This window comes from Mustelus asterias, chromosome 12 (genome assembly GCF_964213995.1).
Source record: "Mustelus asterias chromosome 12, sMusAst1.hap1.1, whole genome shotgun sequence".
Lineage (NCBI taxonomy): Eukaryota > Metazoa > Chordata > Chondrichthyes > Carcharhiniformes > Triakidae > Mustelus > Mustelus asterias.
The window spans coordinates 75,385,252-75,406,377 of NC_135812.1; the positions used below are offsets into that span (position 1 = coordinate 75,385,252).

The 21,126-nt window shown below is 42.8% G+C and overlaps 1 protein-coding gene across 1 annotated transcript in view; it reads right to left on the reverse strand.

Annotated features, from left to right (window-relative positions):
* Nucleotides 1-2,642: 2,642 nt before the first annotated feature.
* tex47 (testis expressed 47) overlaps nt 2,643-21,126 on the reverse strand; it is a 45,672-nt gene continuing 27,188 nt past the window's right edge. Inside the window, exons 5-7 of the mRNA XM_078226049.1 lie at nt 15,949-16,150; nt 11,629-11,788; nt 2,643-2,843 (exon numbers count right to left, since the gene is read on the reverse strand). Of these exons, the coding sequence (XP_078082175.1) occupies nt 2,785-2,843; nt 11,629-11,788; nt 15,949-16,150 (421 nt within the window). The 3' untranslated portion in view covers nt 2,643-2,784. The remainder of the gene's footprint in view (nt 2,844-11,628; nt 11,789-15,948; nt 16,151-21,126) is intronic.

Here is a 21,126-nt window from a genome sequence, read left to right on the forward strand (position 1 = left end):
CTCGACCAGATACCTCTCCAAAAGGCAAAGGCTGGAATGTTTTGGTCGTTCACATCAGCGGGATTTTCTCATTCCACGGCAGTGAACAGAGATTTGGCTGGGCGCCAAATTCTCCAGCTTCACTGCAGCAGGACCGTGGTGTGAATGGCCAGTAAGATTGCACCTAAAGTGTTTGGACACCAATACCAACCTGGAAGGAGGCAAAATCCACATCTGGCAGAGGATCATCTCTCTCGACATGTCCCAAAAGCAGTGCCTCAGGTGGCTCAGCCTCTCATGGCAGCTCATTGCTGACATCTGGAACAGGACCCAGTGGAACAGGAAATTAGCAGCCTACAAGGTGCCTGTCACTGGAGGGCCACTCTCCCCCCTCCCACAACCCTCGCTCCCCAGGTCTCCACATCTCACTAGGTTGTGTGCACTCTCCTGCAAGGAGAGAAAGCAAAGAGGTATGAGTGAACATGGAGAGGAGAGGACATTTGTGAAAGGTGTCTGAGAGGCAGCATACAAAAGGGTAATGGGCTGAGAATGAAAGGGAGTGTTGGCTGTTCAGATGGGGATGTAAGGTGCCTGGGAAGGGAGGAATGAGTGGAGCCGAACCATGTGTTTACCTGAGGAGTGGTGTTCCAGCAGAATGCTGGGAAAATCAGAGTGTGGGGCCTAGCAGCTGTAAGGGTTCCACTGCTCACCTGTCATCCCCCTGAGGTCCGGGAAACTCTCGGTGCACTGTCTCCAGCTTGGAGGGAACACACCTCTGCTGCTCACTTCCTCAGCCATTTCCATCCACATCTACTGGATTGAAGAGGTGGTCCTTTCTCTTGGGAGAACTCACCTCACTGCAGCCCTGCAGATTACCCCAGCAGAACCTCCAGGTAAGAGAGAGAGAGACCTGAACAGTCTGAAATCACGAGCATTCAGAGAGTCTTCCCAGGTCTCCTCTCCATTCCTGTGGTTGCTTCAGCCTCAGCAGTCCAAATGCTGATGAGTTCAATAACCCAATGTGTTATAGTCTTATTAATTAGAAATCCTTCCTTCAATCCTTCCTTGGTGGATAAGTGGAGTTGAATCTACGAAAAACTCAGCTGTGATCCTATTGAATGGTGGAGTAGGCTCGAGGGGCGAGATGGCCTACTCCTGCTCCTAGTTCTTATGTTCTAATGTTCTTAATAGATCCAGCACAGCACTCCACCCAGCCTCCCTGATCAAATGGGGAACACCAAGGTGGGATATTAAGCCCTGGTTCAGTTAAACAGGCTCTGCAAACCCCTGTTCCTTCACCATTCACATTCCTGACCCACAACTGGTCACCATTGTTTGCCCAGGGGTTAAGTTGGGAAATTCATCTCGGAATCTTTGGTAGAGAGAAAAGTTTTAATATAACATGTGACTTATTGCCGGAATTTTCTGACCATTCACGCCAGTGGGATTTTCCCCATCCCACTCCAGGGAATTGAGGTTTGGCTTGGCGCCAAAATCTCCAGTTTTGCTGCAGTGGGAGCGTGGCATGACCGGGTGGTAAGATCGTGCCCAGTTTTCAACTTCATCGTCATGTTGTGCCCTCGAATTCTAATTCCACGTCAGTCAACCTTGTGGGCCAGTTTCACATTGGAAACTCATGTTTATTAGGACATGCGTTGAGATCAATGTCCCATCGAAATCTTTTACTCTGTGTGTAGCCTGTTCATTTGAATGCATGTTATCTTTATTTTTTTTCCCTTGGGCTCACACGTACATTATCGTAAATGGGAAGGTTGTAAGTTGTCTGCATGGTAACTTCCAGGTTACTGAGTGCATGTGCAGCTTAGAGGAAACATTATCTGAATCATTGTGGACTGCCACAACCAGAATTCATCCTATTAGCCTGCGTTGGATTTGAAGCTGGACATAAATGTATTCATCACGTTACTCACTGCAAACACTGAACTGGTTGGACAATCCAATGTATACACTTACTAAAATTTATTTTGTTGACATGTGGACTTATTTCCCCAAAATTTCTCTTTGACCTCTTGAAGAATTGGTGATTTCTTGCACATAAGACGCACAGTGGTTAGCACTGCTGCCCCACAGCCCCAGGGGCCCGGGTTCGATTCCCGGCTTGGGTCATTGTCTGTGCGGAGTAATAAGAACATAAGAAGTAGGAGCAGGAGTAGGCCATCTGGCCGCTCGAGTCTGCTCCGCCATTCAATAAGATCATGGCTGATCTTTTATTTTGGACTCAGCTCCACTTACCCGTCCGCTCACCATAACCCTTAATTCCTTTACTGTTCAAAAATGTATCTATCCTTGCCTTAAAAACATTCAATGAGATAGCCTCAACTGCTACACTTGGGCTTCACTGAGTCTGCATGTTCTCCCCATGTCTGCTTGGGTTTCCTCCAGGTGCTCCAGTTTCCTTCCACAGTCCAAAAGATATACTGGTTAGGTGAAATGGCCATGCTAAATTTTCCCTCAGTGTACCCGAACAGGCGCCGGAATGTGACAACTAGAGGATTTTCACAGTAACTTCATTGCAATGTTAATGTAAGCCTACTTGTGACACTAATAAATAAACTTTTAAACCATAAAAATATATTGTCATAACAGTAAAAAGCAGTCCAATATGCATGATAGCACCATTCATTTATTTTTCTGTGGAAGTACGTGTGTGTTCACTTTACACATTCCAGTTTTTCCATTAATAATTCTTGGCAATCACGGCACTTTCAATTCTGAAGCAAACTATACAATCTTCTTCACTGATGAGTTCTCAGCATGTATACGTGGACCAAACCAAGCCCATGTTTAACAAGCACCTTTTCTACTCTCGGGCAATAAATGTTCCGGCTTAGGCCATACAAGTTCTGTAAAAGAGCACATTTATATTAGAAAACATCCACAACTGACCACATACACATATCACATAGCGAACATTGTGAAACCATCTCTAAGCTGCCTCATCCTACTGGATGTTGAATGAATTTGATATGAGCACCGGATAACAAAAAACTGAAGAGGAAAACAGTTTAAAAGATTGCCTTCAGTTGGGGAATTAGATGGATTGGGCTGCAGACTTTGTTGTCTATAGCTTATTGATGTGCCTCTCTCGAGAGAGGATTTGGTTCTTCCAGCTCTCCTTTCCCATAAAGAACACCTCCCACTCGCTCCTAGAAATGTAACCACATTGATTAGTGTCTGGCCAGGAGCCAACAGTCTCGGAGCCAAGAATGGAAGAATGGATAAATTTAAAGTCGTGGCAACTAACACTCACCCACCCCAATCCCCATTTCTAAATATGGTTCTCTACTGCTGAAGTTCCAGGACTTAGTAAGGGGAGAGATAGAGACAAAATCAGTGCCATGTGGCTGCATGCCACATCCTAGCAGGAAAGAAAAATCTGGAGGTGAATAGCCTGTGCTATTGTTGATTGTGACTTGTAAGTTTGCATTGAAAGGAGGTTGGAAACAGATGGTTTGTCTTTAGCTGCAGAAACAACTCGAATGCAGCAAGTTCACAGAATCATAGAATCCCTACAGTGCAGAAGAAGGCCATTTGCCCCCATCGAGCCTTCATCTTACCCAGGCCCTATCCCCGCAACCCGACATATTTACCCCGCTAATCCCCATAACCTACACATCTTGGGATGCTGAGGGGTAATTTAGCATGGCCAATCCACCAAACCTGCATGTCTTTGGACTGTGGGAGAAAATCGGAGCACCCAAAGGAAACCCACGCAGACACGGGGAGAACGTGCAAACTCCACACAGACAGTGACCCAAGCTGGGAATCGAACCCAGTTTGCTAGCGCTGTGAGGCAATAGTGTCAACCATTGTTCCACCATGCCGCCCTTGTTGTATATTTAATGCATTTTAAAATCAATAACATACTTCATTGCTGCTGCATTTTGTAACATGAATAGTTTGCAGTTCTTAAAATAAAATCTTCTAGTATAATTTCTATCCTTTTCAATTAATGTTTGTGATCAAAACTTTTTATGATAATAATTTGATGTATTTGAATAGCCTCCCAGTGATTTCCAATTATCGAAACAGCAGGGACAACAGATTTTAGAACCCTTTGCTGGCTTTGCTATTATTTATACATTGTCGAGTTCTAATCCAGTTTTAAAATGTAAAAGTCATCAAGTTGATTTTTTTCACATGTTGCCACACCATTAGATAAAAATTAGTTGAATGCAAGGCAGTGTTTTGATTGCCTGCTACAGAAAATTGACACAAAAATTGCCCCTTTTTAACAGAGAGGAACAAATCCTCAATACGGTGCAGCTGAAATGAATGGAATACGTAATCACGATCCGTAAATGTTGTCAGCTGTGCCCCACAATAATATTTCAGCTCTGTAAGAAAGAAGCCATTTGAAAAAGCAAATTTTGAAAAGACACCCTGAGGCAGTGAATAAAGCAACACTCTCTTCTAGCCTGTAATCACTCACGTTCAATGAGTCCCCACATTATTATAGCTAAACATTGGAGTTCTTGAATTGTAATGCTCTAAATGAGGGCCTCCGGCTTGTGGCAGCTGCCTGGCAAGTAGGCAGCCCCGAATCTTCTATTAAACCTTTTAAAGCAAATCACTATTATCCCTGTTTCATTGCCGCCTTCCACTCACTCTGCCCCCTTCCTGCCGGGACAGTCCAGGGCTGTTGATTATACCTTGGCTGCAGTCAATGCTGGTGTCTCGCTGCAGATGGAGACACAGCAGCTGCAAGTGTTGGGGCTTTTTGCCCATTTCCTTTCCTTGCCAACCTGCGGGGTATTCCATTGTCTCGGGATCTTTCCCCAAGAACTAATGGAACATTTAATAGAGCAGCAAAGCTCAATCTGCAGCCTTGAAAGTCACTTGAGCTGGGAGCGTGACCGTGAAAATCTAGTGCTGTATAAATCTAGTTACATACGTAACTCGTACTTAGTTTAAATTGGACACAATCCTCCCAATAAATAAATAGTTGAACTCTAGTGCGGCTTGGTATTTTTGTTAAACCTTATTATTCTCCTTAATAAGACTAAGTTATTTCAATAGGCAAAAAAAAACACCTTCATGAATTGTTTGAACTTCTAGCAGATGTATATGGAATCAAAACATTTGTTGGTTTGGCATGTCAGCTACGTCTCTCACCAGCTTTTACAGATACACCATAGAAAGCATCCTTTCTGCGCTGTAATGTTCTATGTTCTATCTCGTCAACATTAAGAGCATTCAAATGGTTATTGGATAAACATATGGATGATATTGGAATAGTGTAGATTAGAGGGGCTTTAGATTGGTACCACTGGTCGGCGCAACATCGAGGGCTGAAGGGCCTGTACTGCGCTGTAATGTTCTATGTTCTATGTTCTATGGTTGTATCACAGCTTGGTATGGCTCCTGCTCTGCCCAAGACCACAAGAAACCACAAAAGGCAAATCAGCCTCCCATCCACTGACCCTGTCTACACTTCCCGCTGCCTCGGAAAAGCAGCCAGCATAATCAAGGACCCCATGCACTCTGGACATTCTCCCTTCCATCTCCTTCCGTCAGGAAAAAGATACAAAAGTCTGAGGTCACGTACCAACCATCTCAAGAACAGCTTCTTCTCTGCTGTCATCAGACTTTTGAATGGACCTACCTTGCATTAAGTTGATCTTTCTCTACACCCTAGCTATGACTGTAACACTACATTCTGCACTCTCTCCTTTCCTTATCAATGAATGGTATGCTTTGTCTGTATAGCACACAAGAAACAATACTTTTCACTGTATGTTAATACATGTGACAATAATAAATCAAATCAAATCTTTCAAGCATACATTATTATACTCTTAATGGGATGTACTCTTAATGGGATGCGGAGGACGCAGTGAGTATGAGTAAACATCGATACTGTATCAGCACAACTAAATGACCAGCTACATTAGCTACTTAATGCTGCATTCAAGATATTACTCAAAGGTGAAGACTGGCATGCAGTTAATATATAACATGTTTCATGCAGGTTAAGGCACAGTCGTTTCAATGAAGTAAGTTAATGGAAGCACTCTTAATTTTAAACCGTGCAAATGGGCTATGTGTGTACTTGTGATGTCTGACAATACCATACCTTCTGTCAGAGAACACTCTAAACAGTTGTTATGTTGGTGCTTCCAAAAATATGCCCTTTAACCAATATAAAAAAGCAAGCATGTAATAAAACAAAAACACAACAGTGCAACAGTACGTACTTTAGACTGGCTACCAATCAACGTGCAGGCTGAGCGCTGAAGCTGGCTACAGTTTTTTGAATGAATGAAAATTGAATGGCCTCCTCTCTGCAGGCCGATTCTCAACAGTTTGCATTTCTGTAGGAGTTTGTCAACACGTACATTTGATTGGCGACGGGTAACAATTAGAAACTTAATAAGAGGAGGAAAGGTAAAAGAGAGGGGAACGGTGGACAAAGTTGAAGATAATAGCTCTTCGGAGGCTAAAGAAAACAGGGAGGGAGTTCTGGAGCTTAGAGGCTTAGTGGCTCAAGGATCAATCATCAATGAAGGAGAAAAAATGAGATGTAAGAGGATTGGAGAATGTGTGAAGGAATATGTGGCCAGAGGAGATTGCAAGGCTCAGGAAGGACAAAGCCGATGGGGAAGACTAGAAGGTGAGGAAGCCATGAATTTGAAGATAAAAGTGAATTCTCCAGAACACAGGGTGCAGTAGAGCTTGGTAAAGCTGGGCATAATGGTATTATGGAGAGGCGATGGCCTAGTAGTATTATTGCTGGACTTTTAATCCAGAAAGCCAGCTAATGTTCTGGGGACCCGGGTTTAAATCCCGCCACAGCAGGTGGTGGGATTTGAATTCAATAAAAAATATCTGGAATTAAGAATTTACTGGTGACCATGAAGCCATTGTCAATTGTTGGAAAAACCCATCTGGTTCACTAACGTCCTTTAGGGAAGGAAATCTGCTATCCTTACCTGGTCTGGCCTATATGTAACTCCAGAGTCACAGCAACGCGGTTGACTCTCAACTGCCCTCGGGCAACTAGGGGTGGGCAATAAATGCTGATGCGACATCCATGACCCACAAATGAATAAAAAAAGGCGTGAACCTTGACATTCCAGTCAATCTGTAGTTTATGGATGTTGGAAATGAGAAGACTGCCACAGACAATATTAAACATATTCAGCCTCAAGGGTTAAACATATATTAAGTGATTGGCATCAAAAGGGGAAAGATGGACACAAGTGAACTTTTATTTTTTACAGGCGAAAGAAAGCAAACTGGAATGGGTATTGGAGAAGAGGCTGAATCAGAACTGAGCAACTTTGGAATCAGTCTGGGGCTGCTGGGTGAAGGACATTATTGCAGTGCCAACAGGAACTGAAGAAGGTAACTTCAGTTTTGCTGATAAATAATTTTACTAGGTTTTGACTCATCTAAGTTTAAACAAAATTGATTGACACAGTCATAGAAGAAAGCGGTAGATATGGGTTTACACTCAACTACAAGAAAACGTCCATCATGGTAATGACAAAGAAAAGGATGTTCCGATACGCAACATCACAGTAAATGGAGGCAAATTCGAAAATGTCAATTGATTCAATAATCTAGGAAGGACAGTAACATTCAATGTCAAATGTGAAAATGGACTGCACAAGCCCAAAGTAAATTAATCAATAGTTTCAAAAGTGTTTTACTAGTTCACAATTCTTAAGCATGATTCAACCATCCAAACATATTGGGTGTTTTATCTATGGTCTGTTTATACTAAGACCATTTGTATATATCAATTTAGAAGCAAGCTTTTAAGGACAAAATTCATTCAAATAAACAGTATCCATGTTCACCGGAACAATGCCAGACCTCCATCATTGAGGTTTCCCTGATTTTCTAAGGAGCAGATAGTGTTTCCTACATTATGTAATCAGGCAGAAATTACAGGGAAGTTTACTTTTAGTGGGTTGGAGTGTGGGAACGACAATTTAAACCTTAGAATCCACTCAGAAATGGGGAGGTGATGGCCTAGTGGTATTATTGCTAGACTATTAATCCCGAAACTCAGCTAATGTTCTGGGACCCGGGTTCGAATCCCACCATGGCAGATGGTGGAATTTGAATTCCATAAAAAATACTTGGAATTAAGAATCTACTGATGACCATGGAATCATTGTCGATTGTCGGAAAAACCCATCTGGTTCACTAACGTCCTTTAGTGAAGGAACTCTGCTGTCCTTACCCTGGTCTGGCCTACATGTGACTCCAGAGCCACAGCAATGTGGCTGACTCTCAACTGCCCTTGGGCAACTAGGGATGGGCAAAAAATGCTGGCCAGCCAGCGATGCCCATGCCCCACAAATGAATTTAAAAAAAAGAAAATTAAGATCCATCAAACTGCAATCAGGAACCTAACAGAAATCTTAAAATTATGATCTTTGCGAGATTACGAGAATTTGAACTTCCCAATGATTCACAACCATCAGTTAATAAGCGATGGTTTGAACATCAAATTAGAGAGAGGACTAGGGGTGGAATTCTCCCATCTGGGATTGAGCCCAGTGGCAAGGGTAGGAATGTGGACTGTTTCCCACTGCGGAGGCTGGTGGGAAACCATGCCGTATCTTCTGGCCTTGACTGCATTAATAATGCAACTGAATCTTTTGCACTGCATTCTGTGGCAAGGCAGGCATAATAGCACATAGTCTATCATTGTATCCAGGCGCCATGTTAAAAATGGGCTCATCATCACTGATCTACTATTCAAAAAAGAAGATGGACCTCCTGAAAATGAAGATGGAACTCCGGGAGGACTCCGAAGCTGGAATATGGACGTCCTGAGAAAGAAGTTGGACGTCCAGGAACATTCTAAAGTTGGTAGATAAACCTCCTCGATGATACCACATTGTGAGATCCATTTGTAAATGCTGCATTAATAATGCAACTGAATCTTTTGCACTGTATTCTGTGGCAAGGCACTTAATGCTGTGGTATTCTGGGGTCCAGGCTTGCCAGCAGCCCCCATCCTGAACTCTGGAGGCATCTCCAGGCATTGTTCAGCTGAGTCCCTACATCTGCATGGCACATTGTTCCAGATGTGTTCTGGACAAGCATGTTTTCTCACTGACGCCATGGAGAATTGGGCAAGAGGAGAGGATTATGGTCAGGCCTTCATCTGCATCCCATTAGCGGGATGTAAATCAGATTCACACCGGCCACCAGCAGGTTCCTGATCCACTGCGGGCAGCAGAGGAAGATCCTGCCTGGAAATTCACGCCAAATTGAAAATAATTTTTGCATTCCTGCCAAATTGGGGCCACGGAAAAATTCTAACCTAGAATTTCGTGATGCTTCACATCAGTGGTTCCAAAATTAGGTTAAATTAAGGTTGAAAAGGATTCCTGTGAAGAGAAGGAGGTCAGAGGAATTCAAGAATGTGTTCTATAGTGAAGCATCTCCACCTCTGTGCTCTAAAGGAATAGGGTAAAAACATTGTAATTCCAATTGTTCAAAGCTGTGTACCTTCCTGAGAATGTGGTAATCAATGGAATGAACCCAATGGTTTCATCATGCCATGGTTTTCATTTTGTACTTCAAGTTAAATAGTTAAAATTCAAACCTTGATGCATCCTGTGTGTGATTTCTCAAGAATGAGCAGTAGGACATTCCCACAGCTACAAGTGTTAAGACAGTTTGGAGACGAAAGGATTCATTTCCTTTTTTAAACTATTATCACATTTCATCTAATTTTAAATCGGGAGAAGATCATTTTCAAATATCGCATTCACTCTGACAAAGATCATTTTCAAATATCGCATTCACTCTGACAAAGACAAGTCTGCACATTTCTTTCTTTTGAAGAGGAATCTTATTCCATTCCCTCTTATCCCCAGTACTAATTACTCTTTTTAGTCAGGCAGCTTCCTGGCTTTGTAAGCAGAAGTGGGATTTTCTCATTTGCTACGAATTCCTTTGATGTGGAATTCTAGGAGAGTAACCCCAAAAAAGTGAACACGTTCAATTTTTTTATATTTACATATTTGTGTCTGTTTATGTTTAAAACAAGGAAAGCTTAAAGAGGAGACAAGGTAACAAGAGGCAGTCACAGGATAAAACTGCCCATTCACTCCTCTGCACAAACTCTTTATCACTCCTCACCCCCACCTGTACTTAAGTAAACATGAGCATGATTAATCTTATATACAAATTGTGGTTCCCTACATTCATGTGATTACCCATTGCAATGTTTCCTGGTTCTCTGGGTCACAGGCATCATCTTTTTGCCCTAACGCACCCCAGTGAGTCAGAGAGTTCTAGTTCAGAGCCTCGATCCTACACATTGCTGGCTACCTCCTGTCAGATGACTTTACTCTGCAGCAGATCCAGTTACCAATTGACTATTTACCTAAAACTTAGTGAAGGTGACCACAGAAACTGGGCATTATGTGGCAGTTGGCTCACCTTCTCACTCGCCAAAGCCTCTCCACCACCTAAAGGGTGCAAGTCTGGAGCATAATAAAACATCTTCCATTGCCTGGATCTGTGCATCTCCAACAACACTCAAGAAACTTGACACCATCCAGGACAACCCATCAGCAACCCATCTGTCACCTTAATCCTCCACTTCCTCCACTATCAGTGCACTGTACTGCAGTGTAGCTACAGGTTGTACTACTGCAGCACATCAAGACTTCTCCAATAGCACTTCAAGCAAGCAACCTCTATCTACCTAGAAGAACGAGGGGCAGAATAGGGAATGGAAATGTGGTAAACCACTGTTAGCTTATTGCCTGTGTGTGTGTGACATGCCTGGACATGCCCCTGCCGGCCCGGCCTGGGACTCCTCCCCCCTGGTCCAGGTATAAAGGTGACTGCTCCCCACCCCCTGCCTCAGTCTCTGGACCAGTTCATCGGCATGGGTGTGCTCCAAGTCTTTTGCTAATAAAAGCCTATTTGTTCTAGCATACAAACTAGTCTTTGCTTGATTGATAGTGCATCAGGAAACACAGTCACTAGCAAGTTCTCCACCAAGTCACATGCCATTCTAACTTGGACATATATTACTGCTCCTTCATTGTTGCTGGGTTGAAATTCTGAAACTCGCCACCTAACAGCAATATGGAAGTATCTTCAAGATAGGGACTGCAGTGGTTAAAGAAGGTAGCTCATCACCACCTTCTCAAAGGCAATCAGATATAGACAATAAATGTTGGTCTTGCTAGCAATACCCTGGCCGGAATTTACCACTCAACCCGCTGCGTATTTAGCAGCAACAGAGGTGGCCCGCCATTGGCCAGCAGTGGCATCTTCTGGCCCCGCCACTGTCAACATACTTTCCTGTTGAATGTACCCCTCACAGGTGTGGATCCTGCGGCAGGACCAGAAGATCCGGTTGACGTGAATGGACAGAAAGTTCAGGCCCTCATCCCAAAAATGAATGTTTAAAAATAGAACCAACCACTGGAGCCAATATATAAAATATCCAACCAAACCCAGTTCACAGAAGGATTAATGCAGCAATGATTCTTGTGAAATGATTAAATAGCATTTCAAGGCTTAACCAAAAGCAGATTTTGCACAGATCATTTTTCTTCACCATTCAAATTTCTACATGTTTCATTATCCTGTGTGCTTCTCTGTGTTCTTTACATTCATTAGAGAATTACCCTAACCTACCTGAATCCATAATTACGCTTACTGAAGCATTGTAAATGCACAGGAATTGGGCAGGAGTTAAAAGTTCATTGGATCTCAGGAGCCGTCGAATCAGATCCTCGGGAACAATCAGTTCCGGCACATTGCCTAGCACGGAATCAGCTGGTCTGTGCGGTAATTCCTATGGAAAGAGACAGAGAATGGAAACAAGAAGAAAACTAGGCCACATTGTTCAGAGCAAGTAAGGACTAGCAATGGAGTAATCGAATAGGACAGGAGTTTCCAGCTTCCCAATGCGTTTTTTCTGGTGGTGATTCCTGACAGCGGGGCAGACCACTTCCTGATGATGGGGCAGGTCACCTCCTGCCTGCCTCACCCCGAGTTTCGACATGCTCCTCACAGCTACACAATTAATGAACTGAATAACACAAAATCTCACGTGTTCAGCCTCCCTGCTCCCCAGCAGAAGTCACTCCAACTTCCATTTCCGACACCGGATTTAAGTCTCCGGAACTGAAAATTCTGCCCCAGCTGAATGCCACTTGGATTTGGTTTGACTGCAGACTTGTTTAGATCTAACATGTTCAACTAGTGATTAAATTGCAACAAACTTGTGTATACCCAAATTCTTATTTAATGATACAGTCTTTACATTTAATATTACATCATGTTTGCATGCTTTTTACATATACATTAACATAGAAATATAGAAACTAGAAGCAGGAGTAGGCCATTCAGCCCTTCGAGTCTGCTCCACCATTCATTTTGATCATGGCTGATCATCGAATTTAATATCCCGATCCCTTCTTCCCCCCATATCCCATTATCCCTTTAGCCTCAAGAGCTATATCTAATTTCTTCTTGAAATCAGGCAATATTTTGGCCTCAACTACATTCTGTGATAGTGGATTCCACACATCCGGCATCCTGTGGGTGAAGTAATTTCTCCTCACCTCAGTTCTAAAAGGTTCACCCCTTCTCATCAAACTATGACCCCTAGTTCTAGACTCCCCCACCATTGGGAACATTCTTTCTGAATCTACCCTGTCTAACCGTGTTAGAATTTTATAAGTTTCTATGAGATCCCCTCTCACCCTTCTAAACTCCAGTGAATATAATTCTAACCAATTTAGTCTCTCCTCATATGACAGACCTGCCATCCCAGAAATCAGCCTGGTAAACTTTTGCTGCATTCACTCTATAGTAAGAACATCCTTCCTCAGATAAGGACAGCAAAACTGCACACAATACTCCAGGTATGACCTCACCAACGCCCTATACAATTGCAGCACAACATCCCTATCCCTATACTGAAATCCTCTCACTATGAAGGCCAACATATCATTTGCCTTCTTTACTGCCTGCTGTAGCTGCACACTTACTTTCAGAGACTGATGCACGAGGACACCAAAGTCTCCTGAGTATCCACCTCTCTCAATTTATACCCACTCAAGTAATAATCTGTCTTCCTATTATTGCTACCGAAATGGATAACCTCATATTTATCCATATTATACTGCATCTGCCATGCATATGCCCACACTCACACACACACAGCCTCTCCAAATCTCTGCATCCTCCTCACAGTTCGCCCTCCCACCCAACTTTGTATCATCTGCAAATTTGGAGATAATTCATTCAGTTCCCTCTTCTAAATCATTAATATATAATGTGAACAGTTGGGGTTCTAGCACAGATCCCTGCAGAACCCCACTATTCACTGACTGCCAATCAGAAGAAGACCCATTTATGCCACCTCTTTGCTTCCTATCTGCTAACCGGCTCTCTATCCATCTCAAGACATCACCTGCAATCCCATGTGCTTTAACTTTACATAATAATCTGTTATGTGAGACCTTGTCAAAAGCCTTCTGAAAGTCTAAATAAACAACATCCAGTGGTTCTCCTCAGTCAACTCTACTAGTTACATCCTCAAAAAATTTCAATAGATTTATCAAGCATGGTTTCCCTTTTGTAAATCCATGCTGATTTTGTCTGATTATACCACTGCCTTCCAAGTGCTGAGTTATGAAATCCTTGATAATCGACTCTAGCAACTTCCCCAGTACCAACGTTAGGCTCACTGGTCTCTAGTTCCCTGTTTTCTCTCTACCTCCCTTTTTGAATAGTGGGCCTACATTAGCTGCCCTCCAATCTGTGGGAACCAGTCCAGAGAATTAAGAATTTTGGAAAATGACCACCAATGGATCTACTATTTCTGCTTCCTTAAGTACTCTGGGATAAAGATTATCAGGATCTGGAGATCTATCCACCTTCAATCCCATCAATTTCCCCAAAACCATTTCTCTACTAATGCTGATTTCCTTCAGCTCCTCACTAAAACATGTTTCTCTCAGCATTTCTGGTATATTACTCATGTCTTCCTTTGTGAAGACTGAAGCAAATTACAAAATTAATCCCTCGGCCATTTCTTTATTCCCCATTATGAATTCTCCCGTTTCTGACTGCAAGGGGCCTACACTTGTTTTCGTCAATCTTTTTCTCTTTATGTACCTATAGAATTTTTTACAGTCAGTATTTATCAACAAAGGCCAATGTTTTCTGGCTCTCCCCCCAGTGGGATCTTCCAGCCCCACCGATGGTAACTCACCACTGCGGGTTCCCCAGCGGCGGAGGGCGACAGCTATGGGAAAAGGTGTTGGCATTGGCGGGGCTGGAAGATCTAGCTGCCGGCCAATGGCGGGATGCTCCGCTGTCACAAACAAACACACCAAGGGGGGAGGGGGAACAGAAAATTCCACCCAATGTCAACGAAATTAATAATTTTTTAAAAGTTTATCTCAGAACTCCTTTCTACAGTTTCTCATTCTATATTAACTTAACTTTAATAAGATTGTTTCAGTTTGTGTTCAAGTACCACTGAAAAGAAATCACTTTTTAAATTTCATCGATATTTCATAGCTAGAGGTTGAAATGTGATTATACTGTTCTATAATATAGAGCATGATGTTTTGGGATTATTATTATGTTCTTCCCTGCTGTTGTCAGGCTTTTGAATGCACCTACCTTGCATTAAGTTGATCTTTCTCTACATCCTAGCTATGACTGTAAAACTACATTCTCATAGAAATCATAGAAACCCTACAGTGCAGAAGGAGGCCATTCGGCCCATCGAGTCTGCACCGACCACAATCCCACCCAGGCCCTACCCCCACATATTTACCCACTAATCTACACATCCCAGGACTCTAAGGGGCAATTTTTAACCTGGCCAATCAACCTAACCCGCACATCTTTGGACTGTGGGAGGAAACCGGAGTACCCGGAGGAAACCCACGCAGACACGAGGAGAATGTGCAAACTCCACACAGACAGTGACCCGAGCCGGGAATCGAACTCGGGACCCTGGAGCTGTGAAGCAGCAGTGCTAACCACTGTGCTACCGTGCCGCCCTTCTGCACTCTCTCCTTTCCTTCTCTATGAACGGTATGTTTTGTCTGTATAGCATGCAAGAAACAATACTTCTCACTGCATTTTGATACATGTGACAGTAATAAATCAAATCAAATCAAAGTCTAGCTGCTACATCCACATCAGCAATCTAACCAAGCTGTTTTGTACCAGTTCAATGGTCAGTATGATTAGTAAAAGCTTTTTGCTAAAATAAGGGGGGTGGGGGGAGAGAGTTGAGCAGTAAATTACTGAGCGAGTGAGCCACTAATCAAAGATATCATACAACAATAAGTTGCATCCATGTAGCATCTTTAACTTACAAAAACTTCTAAGTGTTTTACAAAGGTAGAAAAACAACTTGCACCATGATTTACTCGGAAACAAAAGCTGAGTGTGTTTGTTTGCAATTCTTTTCTATTATCTTTAAATGAAGCATTAACCCATTTAAAATAAAAGTCATTTCAGCTAAAACATGTTTGTTAATTATCCGTAATTAGTATCTTCGTGCGTAGTTTCAGAGCCATCACTGAAGGGGGCAGCAGGGATGTGGGCATGGTGGCACAGTGGTTAGCACTACTGCCTCTCAGTATCAGGGACATGGGTTCGATTCCCGGCTTGGGTCACTCTCTGTGTGGAGTCTGCACGTTCTCCCTGTGTCTGCATGGGTTTCCTCTGGGTGCTCCGGTTTCCTCCCACAGTCCGAAAGACAAGCTGGTTAGGTGCATTGGCCATGCTAAATTCTCCCTCAATGTACCTGAACACTCTGGCACCAGAGTGTGGCAACTAGGGGATTTTCACAGTAACTCCATTGCAGTGTAAGCCTACTTCTGACATTAATAAATAAACCTTTAAACATTAAATAGCTGTGGAACTAAGCAACATCTTAATTTTTAAAAAGCAAACTTGGTTAAGAGAATCTCTGGCTACCTTGGAAACTTTTTGAATATGCATTCCCAGCTTAAGTAGCACAGTGACGCATTCGCTGATGATCTTCTCCATTGGTTCCCCTTTTAAAGTATCATCCAGTCGTTTAGCAGTAATGTTGAGCAGGATATATTCCCAGTGCTGGAACAGTCTGCTGGGAATGTTGTGTGACAACACCAGGATTTTGGGCTCCAGGAGTAAAGCTCTGAAACAAAGTTCAACAGGAAATCTGGAATTTTAACAAAAATTCAACAGTTTTGAAGCAGACAAGCATTTTAAAAATCCAAGGCCCTGAATTTGAACAGAGATTGTCACTCTTCCGCTTCCACTCTCCAGCCATAACTTCACCAAAAACTCTTGGACAAACAACACAGAGATGTTTTCCTGTCATTCTAAAAGAGTCACACCAGTTACTCAGCAGTTACAATGGGCAATGACCTCATTAAAGAGATGGTAATCAGAAACATTCCCAACTGCCACCTCAATATTCTCACCTCCTTAAAAATGTTCTTCTGAATGTGTGTGTGCCATCAGATTTGACTTTAGATTGACTTTTGTATAATTAGTCAGCAATTTCCATTGAAGCTTCTGTGCAAAGTCCTCTTAATAGACTTTTCCATTTCTGTGTAACATTCAATATATTGAATGTATTCAAGACACAGCTAGATATAGCACTTGGGGCGAAAGGGATCAAAGGTTATGGGGAAAAAGCAGGATTAGGCTATTGAGTTGGACGATTAGCCATGATTGTGATGAATGGTGGAGCAGGCTCAAAGGGCCGAATGGCCTCCTCCTGCTCCTATTTTCTATGTTTCTATGTGCAGCACGTGTGCAGTTTTGGTGTCCTTATCTGAGGAAGGATGTCCTTGCTATAGAGGGAGTACAGCGAAGGTTTACCAGGCTGATTCCTGGGATGGCAGGTCTGTCATATGAGACTAAGTCGGTTAGGATTATATTCACTGGAGTTCAGAAGAGTGAGAGGGGATCTCATAGAAACTTATAAAATTCTGACAGGGTTAGACAGGGTAGATTCAGAAAGAATGTTCCCAATGGTGGGGGAATCCAGAACTGGGGGTCATAGTTTGAGGATAATGAGTAAACCTTTTAGAACTGAGGCGAGGAAAAATTTCTTCAACCAGAGGGTGGAGAATGTGTGGAATTCACTACCACAGAATGTAGTTGAGACCAAAATTTTGTCTAATTTCAAGAAGAAATTAGATATAGCTCTAGGGGCTAAAGAGATAAGGGATATGGGAGGAAGGGAGGAATCAGGATATTACATTCAATCATCAGCCATGGTCAAGATAAATGGCGGAGCAGGCTCAAAGGGCCGAACGACCTACTCCTGCTTCATGTTTCTATGTTTCTATAACTGATAGAAATACCACCATTAAACCTTAAGTATCTTCACTATATGCATTTTCACACCAAGGTGGGATTATCCCTCCCATACCTCCACCCATTGGCTGGCGCTCCTGTCACTGTCAATGGGCTTTCCCATTGTTCCCACCCTCTGTTGCCACGGTACCCATGGTGGGGGGAGGGCGCGTTGTTGCTGGGACCAGAAGATCCCACAGGCCAGAAAAGTTTGGCCTATGCGTGTCCTTCTTGTGCTGTTCTGAATTTATCAGCAGGAGGAAGTTTAAGTCATTTCTGAAATTACATTCGAGCATGTTCTTATCATACCGCCCCTGCCCCAACTATTGTTTAAAATTCAGAACTGAGGAAATGTGTAAAATTCACAGAAACCCATGGAAACCAGCTAAAGATGACAAGTTAATGACAATCTCACAGAAATCTCTGTGTACATTATATACAGTTAACATCTTTTTGACTGTCCCCTGCTGCTAGATTTCTCCCACCCGCCTGGAAATGTGACCACATAAGGTCCTCAACTGGGGAGAGGGCATGCAGGCCGATCTAGGCGTTGCATATCCCGCCATTAAAACTTGGAGAGTTAGGGGTGAGTCAGAGGGCGGCAAGAAGGCCATCCGAGAATATTTCAGGCCCCCCACCCCCCCGAAAACTGAAAACCTCCTGACAGGTCAACATAAAATGCTGCCCGATAACTTTGGTAAAAATTCCAGGAAAAAATAGCATCAACTCGGTTATGGCAGATAAGTAGGAGATTTGTCACAGAATTCATCCACAACATTATATTTTCTCTGATGGAAATGTGTGTGTGTGCATGCAAGAGAGAGAGAAAGAGAGTGAGTGAGAAATATGCATACTAATGCATGCTGGTATCTTGTTAATACATTTATCCCGGATATTTACCAAAGTCACGCTGGTCGAGGAGGAGAATCGTCAAGGAAATTCCCAGAGTCCGTATCTAGTGTTTTGGACATGGTGACTTATGCAGACAGAGTCTGTACAGTTGGGGAATTTTGACTTAAACCTGCCGATATGTCTGATAATTTAACAATACAGAAGATGATTGCTCGGCATGCAGCTGCATTTGCAATGTGTAAGCATGACTGTGGGAGAATGAGAGGAAAAGTAAATGTAGAAGGTTCTCTGACCAAAAACCTCAACAGCAGCACGGTTTCCCGGAAGGAGAGATTGCATTGCAAAAGCAATTACAAGTCTGCTTGCAACAGGGAGCTTTACGACTTGTAGCTTCCACCAACAATTCACCAATTTTCCAAGTTAGGAAACCAGACAGCTCTTTGGAGACTGACAATTTCAGAGAATTAAATAAAATGACTCCATTAACAGCACCAGATAATGATGATGTCCTCAGATAATGATGAAACAGGATCCATAAGCAAGATATTTTACTGTCCTAGATACTAGTAATGGGTTCTGGTCTATTCCTTTAAATCAGTAATGTCAGTATAAGTTTGCCTTTATGTTTAAGTATACATGGACTTGTTTACCCCAAGGGTTCCACAACTAACAAAGAACAAAGAAACTTACAGCACAGAACCAGGCCCTTCGGCCCTCCAAGCCTGCACCAACCATGCTGCCCGACTGAACTAAAACCTCCTACCCTTCCAGGGTCAATATCCCCTATTCCCATCCTATTCATGTATTTGTCCAGACGCCCCTTAAAACTCACTATCGTATCTGCTTCCACTACCTCCCCCAGCAGTGAATTCCAGGCACCCACCACCCTCGGTGTAAAAAACTTGCCTCGTACATCTCCTTTAAATCTTACCCCTCGCATCTTAAACCTATGCCCCCTCGTAATTGACTCTTCCACCCTGGGAAAAAGCTTCTGACTATCCACTCTGTCCATGCCCCTCATAATCTTGTAGACTTCCATCAGGTCGCCCCTCAACCTCCGTCGTTCCAGTGAGAACTCTCCATCAATCTTCCATCGAAGATTGGCTAAGGGTTGGAGAACTTTTCATGACCTGGCTGTTTAACCCAATATGTCAACAATCTTCTCCAAACTGACACTAGAGAGGAACAACTTCAATTACTGGACAAATTATTAACCCTCCTCATTTTGTTAGTACTTAATATAAATCCCAAGAAGATGCAAATTATGAAGTCCCAGGTGGTGTATTTGGGAACTATGGTAACCCACAGGAAAAGTGTGAAATTGAACAGAAGCACATTGAATCAATTGTGGAGTTGCTCCTTCCAAAAGATATGAATTCGCTTAGAACTTTTTTTGTGATCAGTGGGGTATTGTAGAAATCATATTGATGGTTTTGCTACTAAAGCCTCCCCATTATCAGAGTTTTTGAAGAAGAATGCTCCATGACAGTGGACTGAGCAACACACACACACAGGCTATTTCAGAATTAAAACAGGTTCTAGCCATGGCTCCAGCACTGCAAGAACTCCCCTTTGCACTGGAGGTTGCTGCAAAAGGCACAGCTATTGCAGTGATGCTTCTGCAGGGACACCATGGGAGACTCAGACCGGTGACTTATGCCTCCAGGCTCTTGACCCCAGTAGAGAAAGGGTTTACAATGTGTGAAAGACATCTTCTCGTAATTTTCTGGAGAGTGCAGCATTTTTCCAATATAATTGGGCTTAATCCTTTGACCATACTGACAGAACACACTCCCATTCAGTCGTTATTAAATGGGCGAATTAAAGATGGTACAATTAGTCAAATTCGCATAGCATTTTGGGCTTTAACGCTTCAGGGTCGAATCATTGCAGTTAAATGGACTAAATTGCCCACTTTCTTAAGTGATTATCTAAATTACAATGGTGACCCTCATGAGTGTCAAATTTTGGCAACAAATGTTCCCAAAGAACAAGTAAAGGGGAATTGAGGCATACAAGACCAGTTGAAGGACCATGGGCTAATTTGCAGATAGATTACGTTGGTCCTTTACCACCATGTCAGGGAGGATATAGATATATCCCAGTAATAATTGACACTTTCAGTAAATGGGTTGAAGCATTCCCCACCCAAAGTAATACAGCTAAAGTGACAGCTAATATCCTGGGACAACAAGTGTTTACTAGTTGGGGACTCCCACATAATATCAAATCAGATAAAGGCACTCATTTTACAGCTCAAGTACTGCAGGAGGTCATGACCCTATTTGAGGTCAACTAAAGGTTCCATATTGTCTATCACAGTCCGTCAGATAGCTGGTCAGTGACTTCATCAAACCAATCACAGGGATCAGTGAAGCGAGGTTGGGTACAAGGTGAGCAAAATGAGTCAGAATCCTCGAAGAGAATGAAGGGAACGAGTGATGAGGCAATCGACAGTCAGATTATAGAAATTGGGAACGAGGACAATCTGGTTGAGAATGATACGGGTGAGAAAGTGATTGAGTAAGTTGTTGAGTAAGTTGTTGAGCAAGGTTAAATGATGAGACAATTCCTGTTCACCAGAGTGTTCAGGATTAATTGTTTCTGATGCCCAAGAACTGATTTTCATTTTTACTGGTTTTGGGTTGATAGCCATCATCGTCTTACATATGTGAAGTATTGGTTTCAACGTCTTATCTATACTTTTATTGTTGGGGGTAACTTGTTGATGTCTTCCCAATATTTTTATTGTTTGATCTAACTTGAAAGTTTGGTTCATCTCCCGTGTGCGGATCTCTGCGAATTTTGACAAAGGTGTATTTACTCTCGCTGTTGATAAGTGGAAAAGTGAATCATGTGGAGGACGGAGAAGATCTGCAGAGAGATTTGGACAGGCTGAGTGAGTGGGCGAGGATATGGCAAATGGAGTATAACGTTGAGAAATGCGAGGTT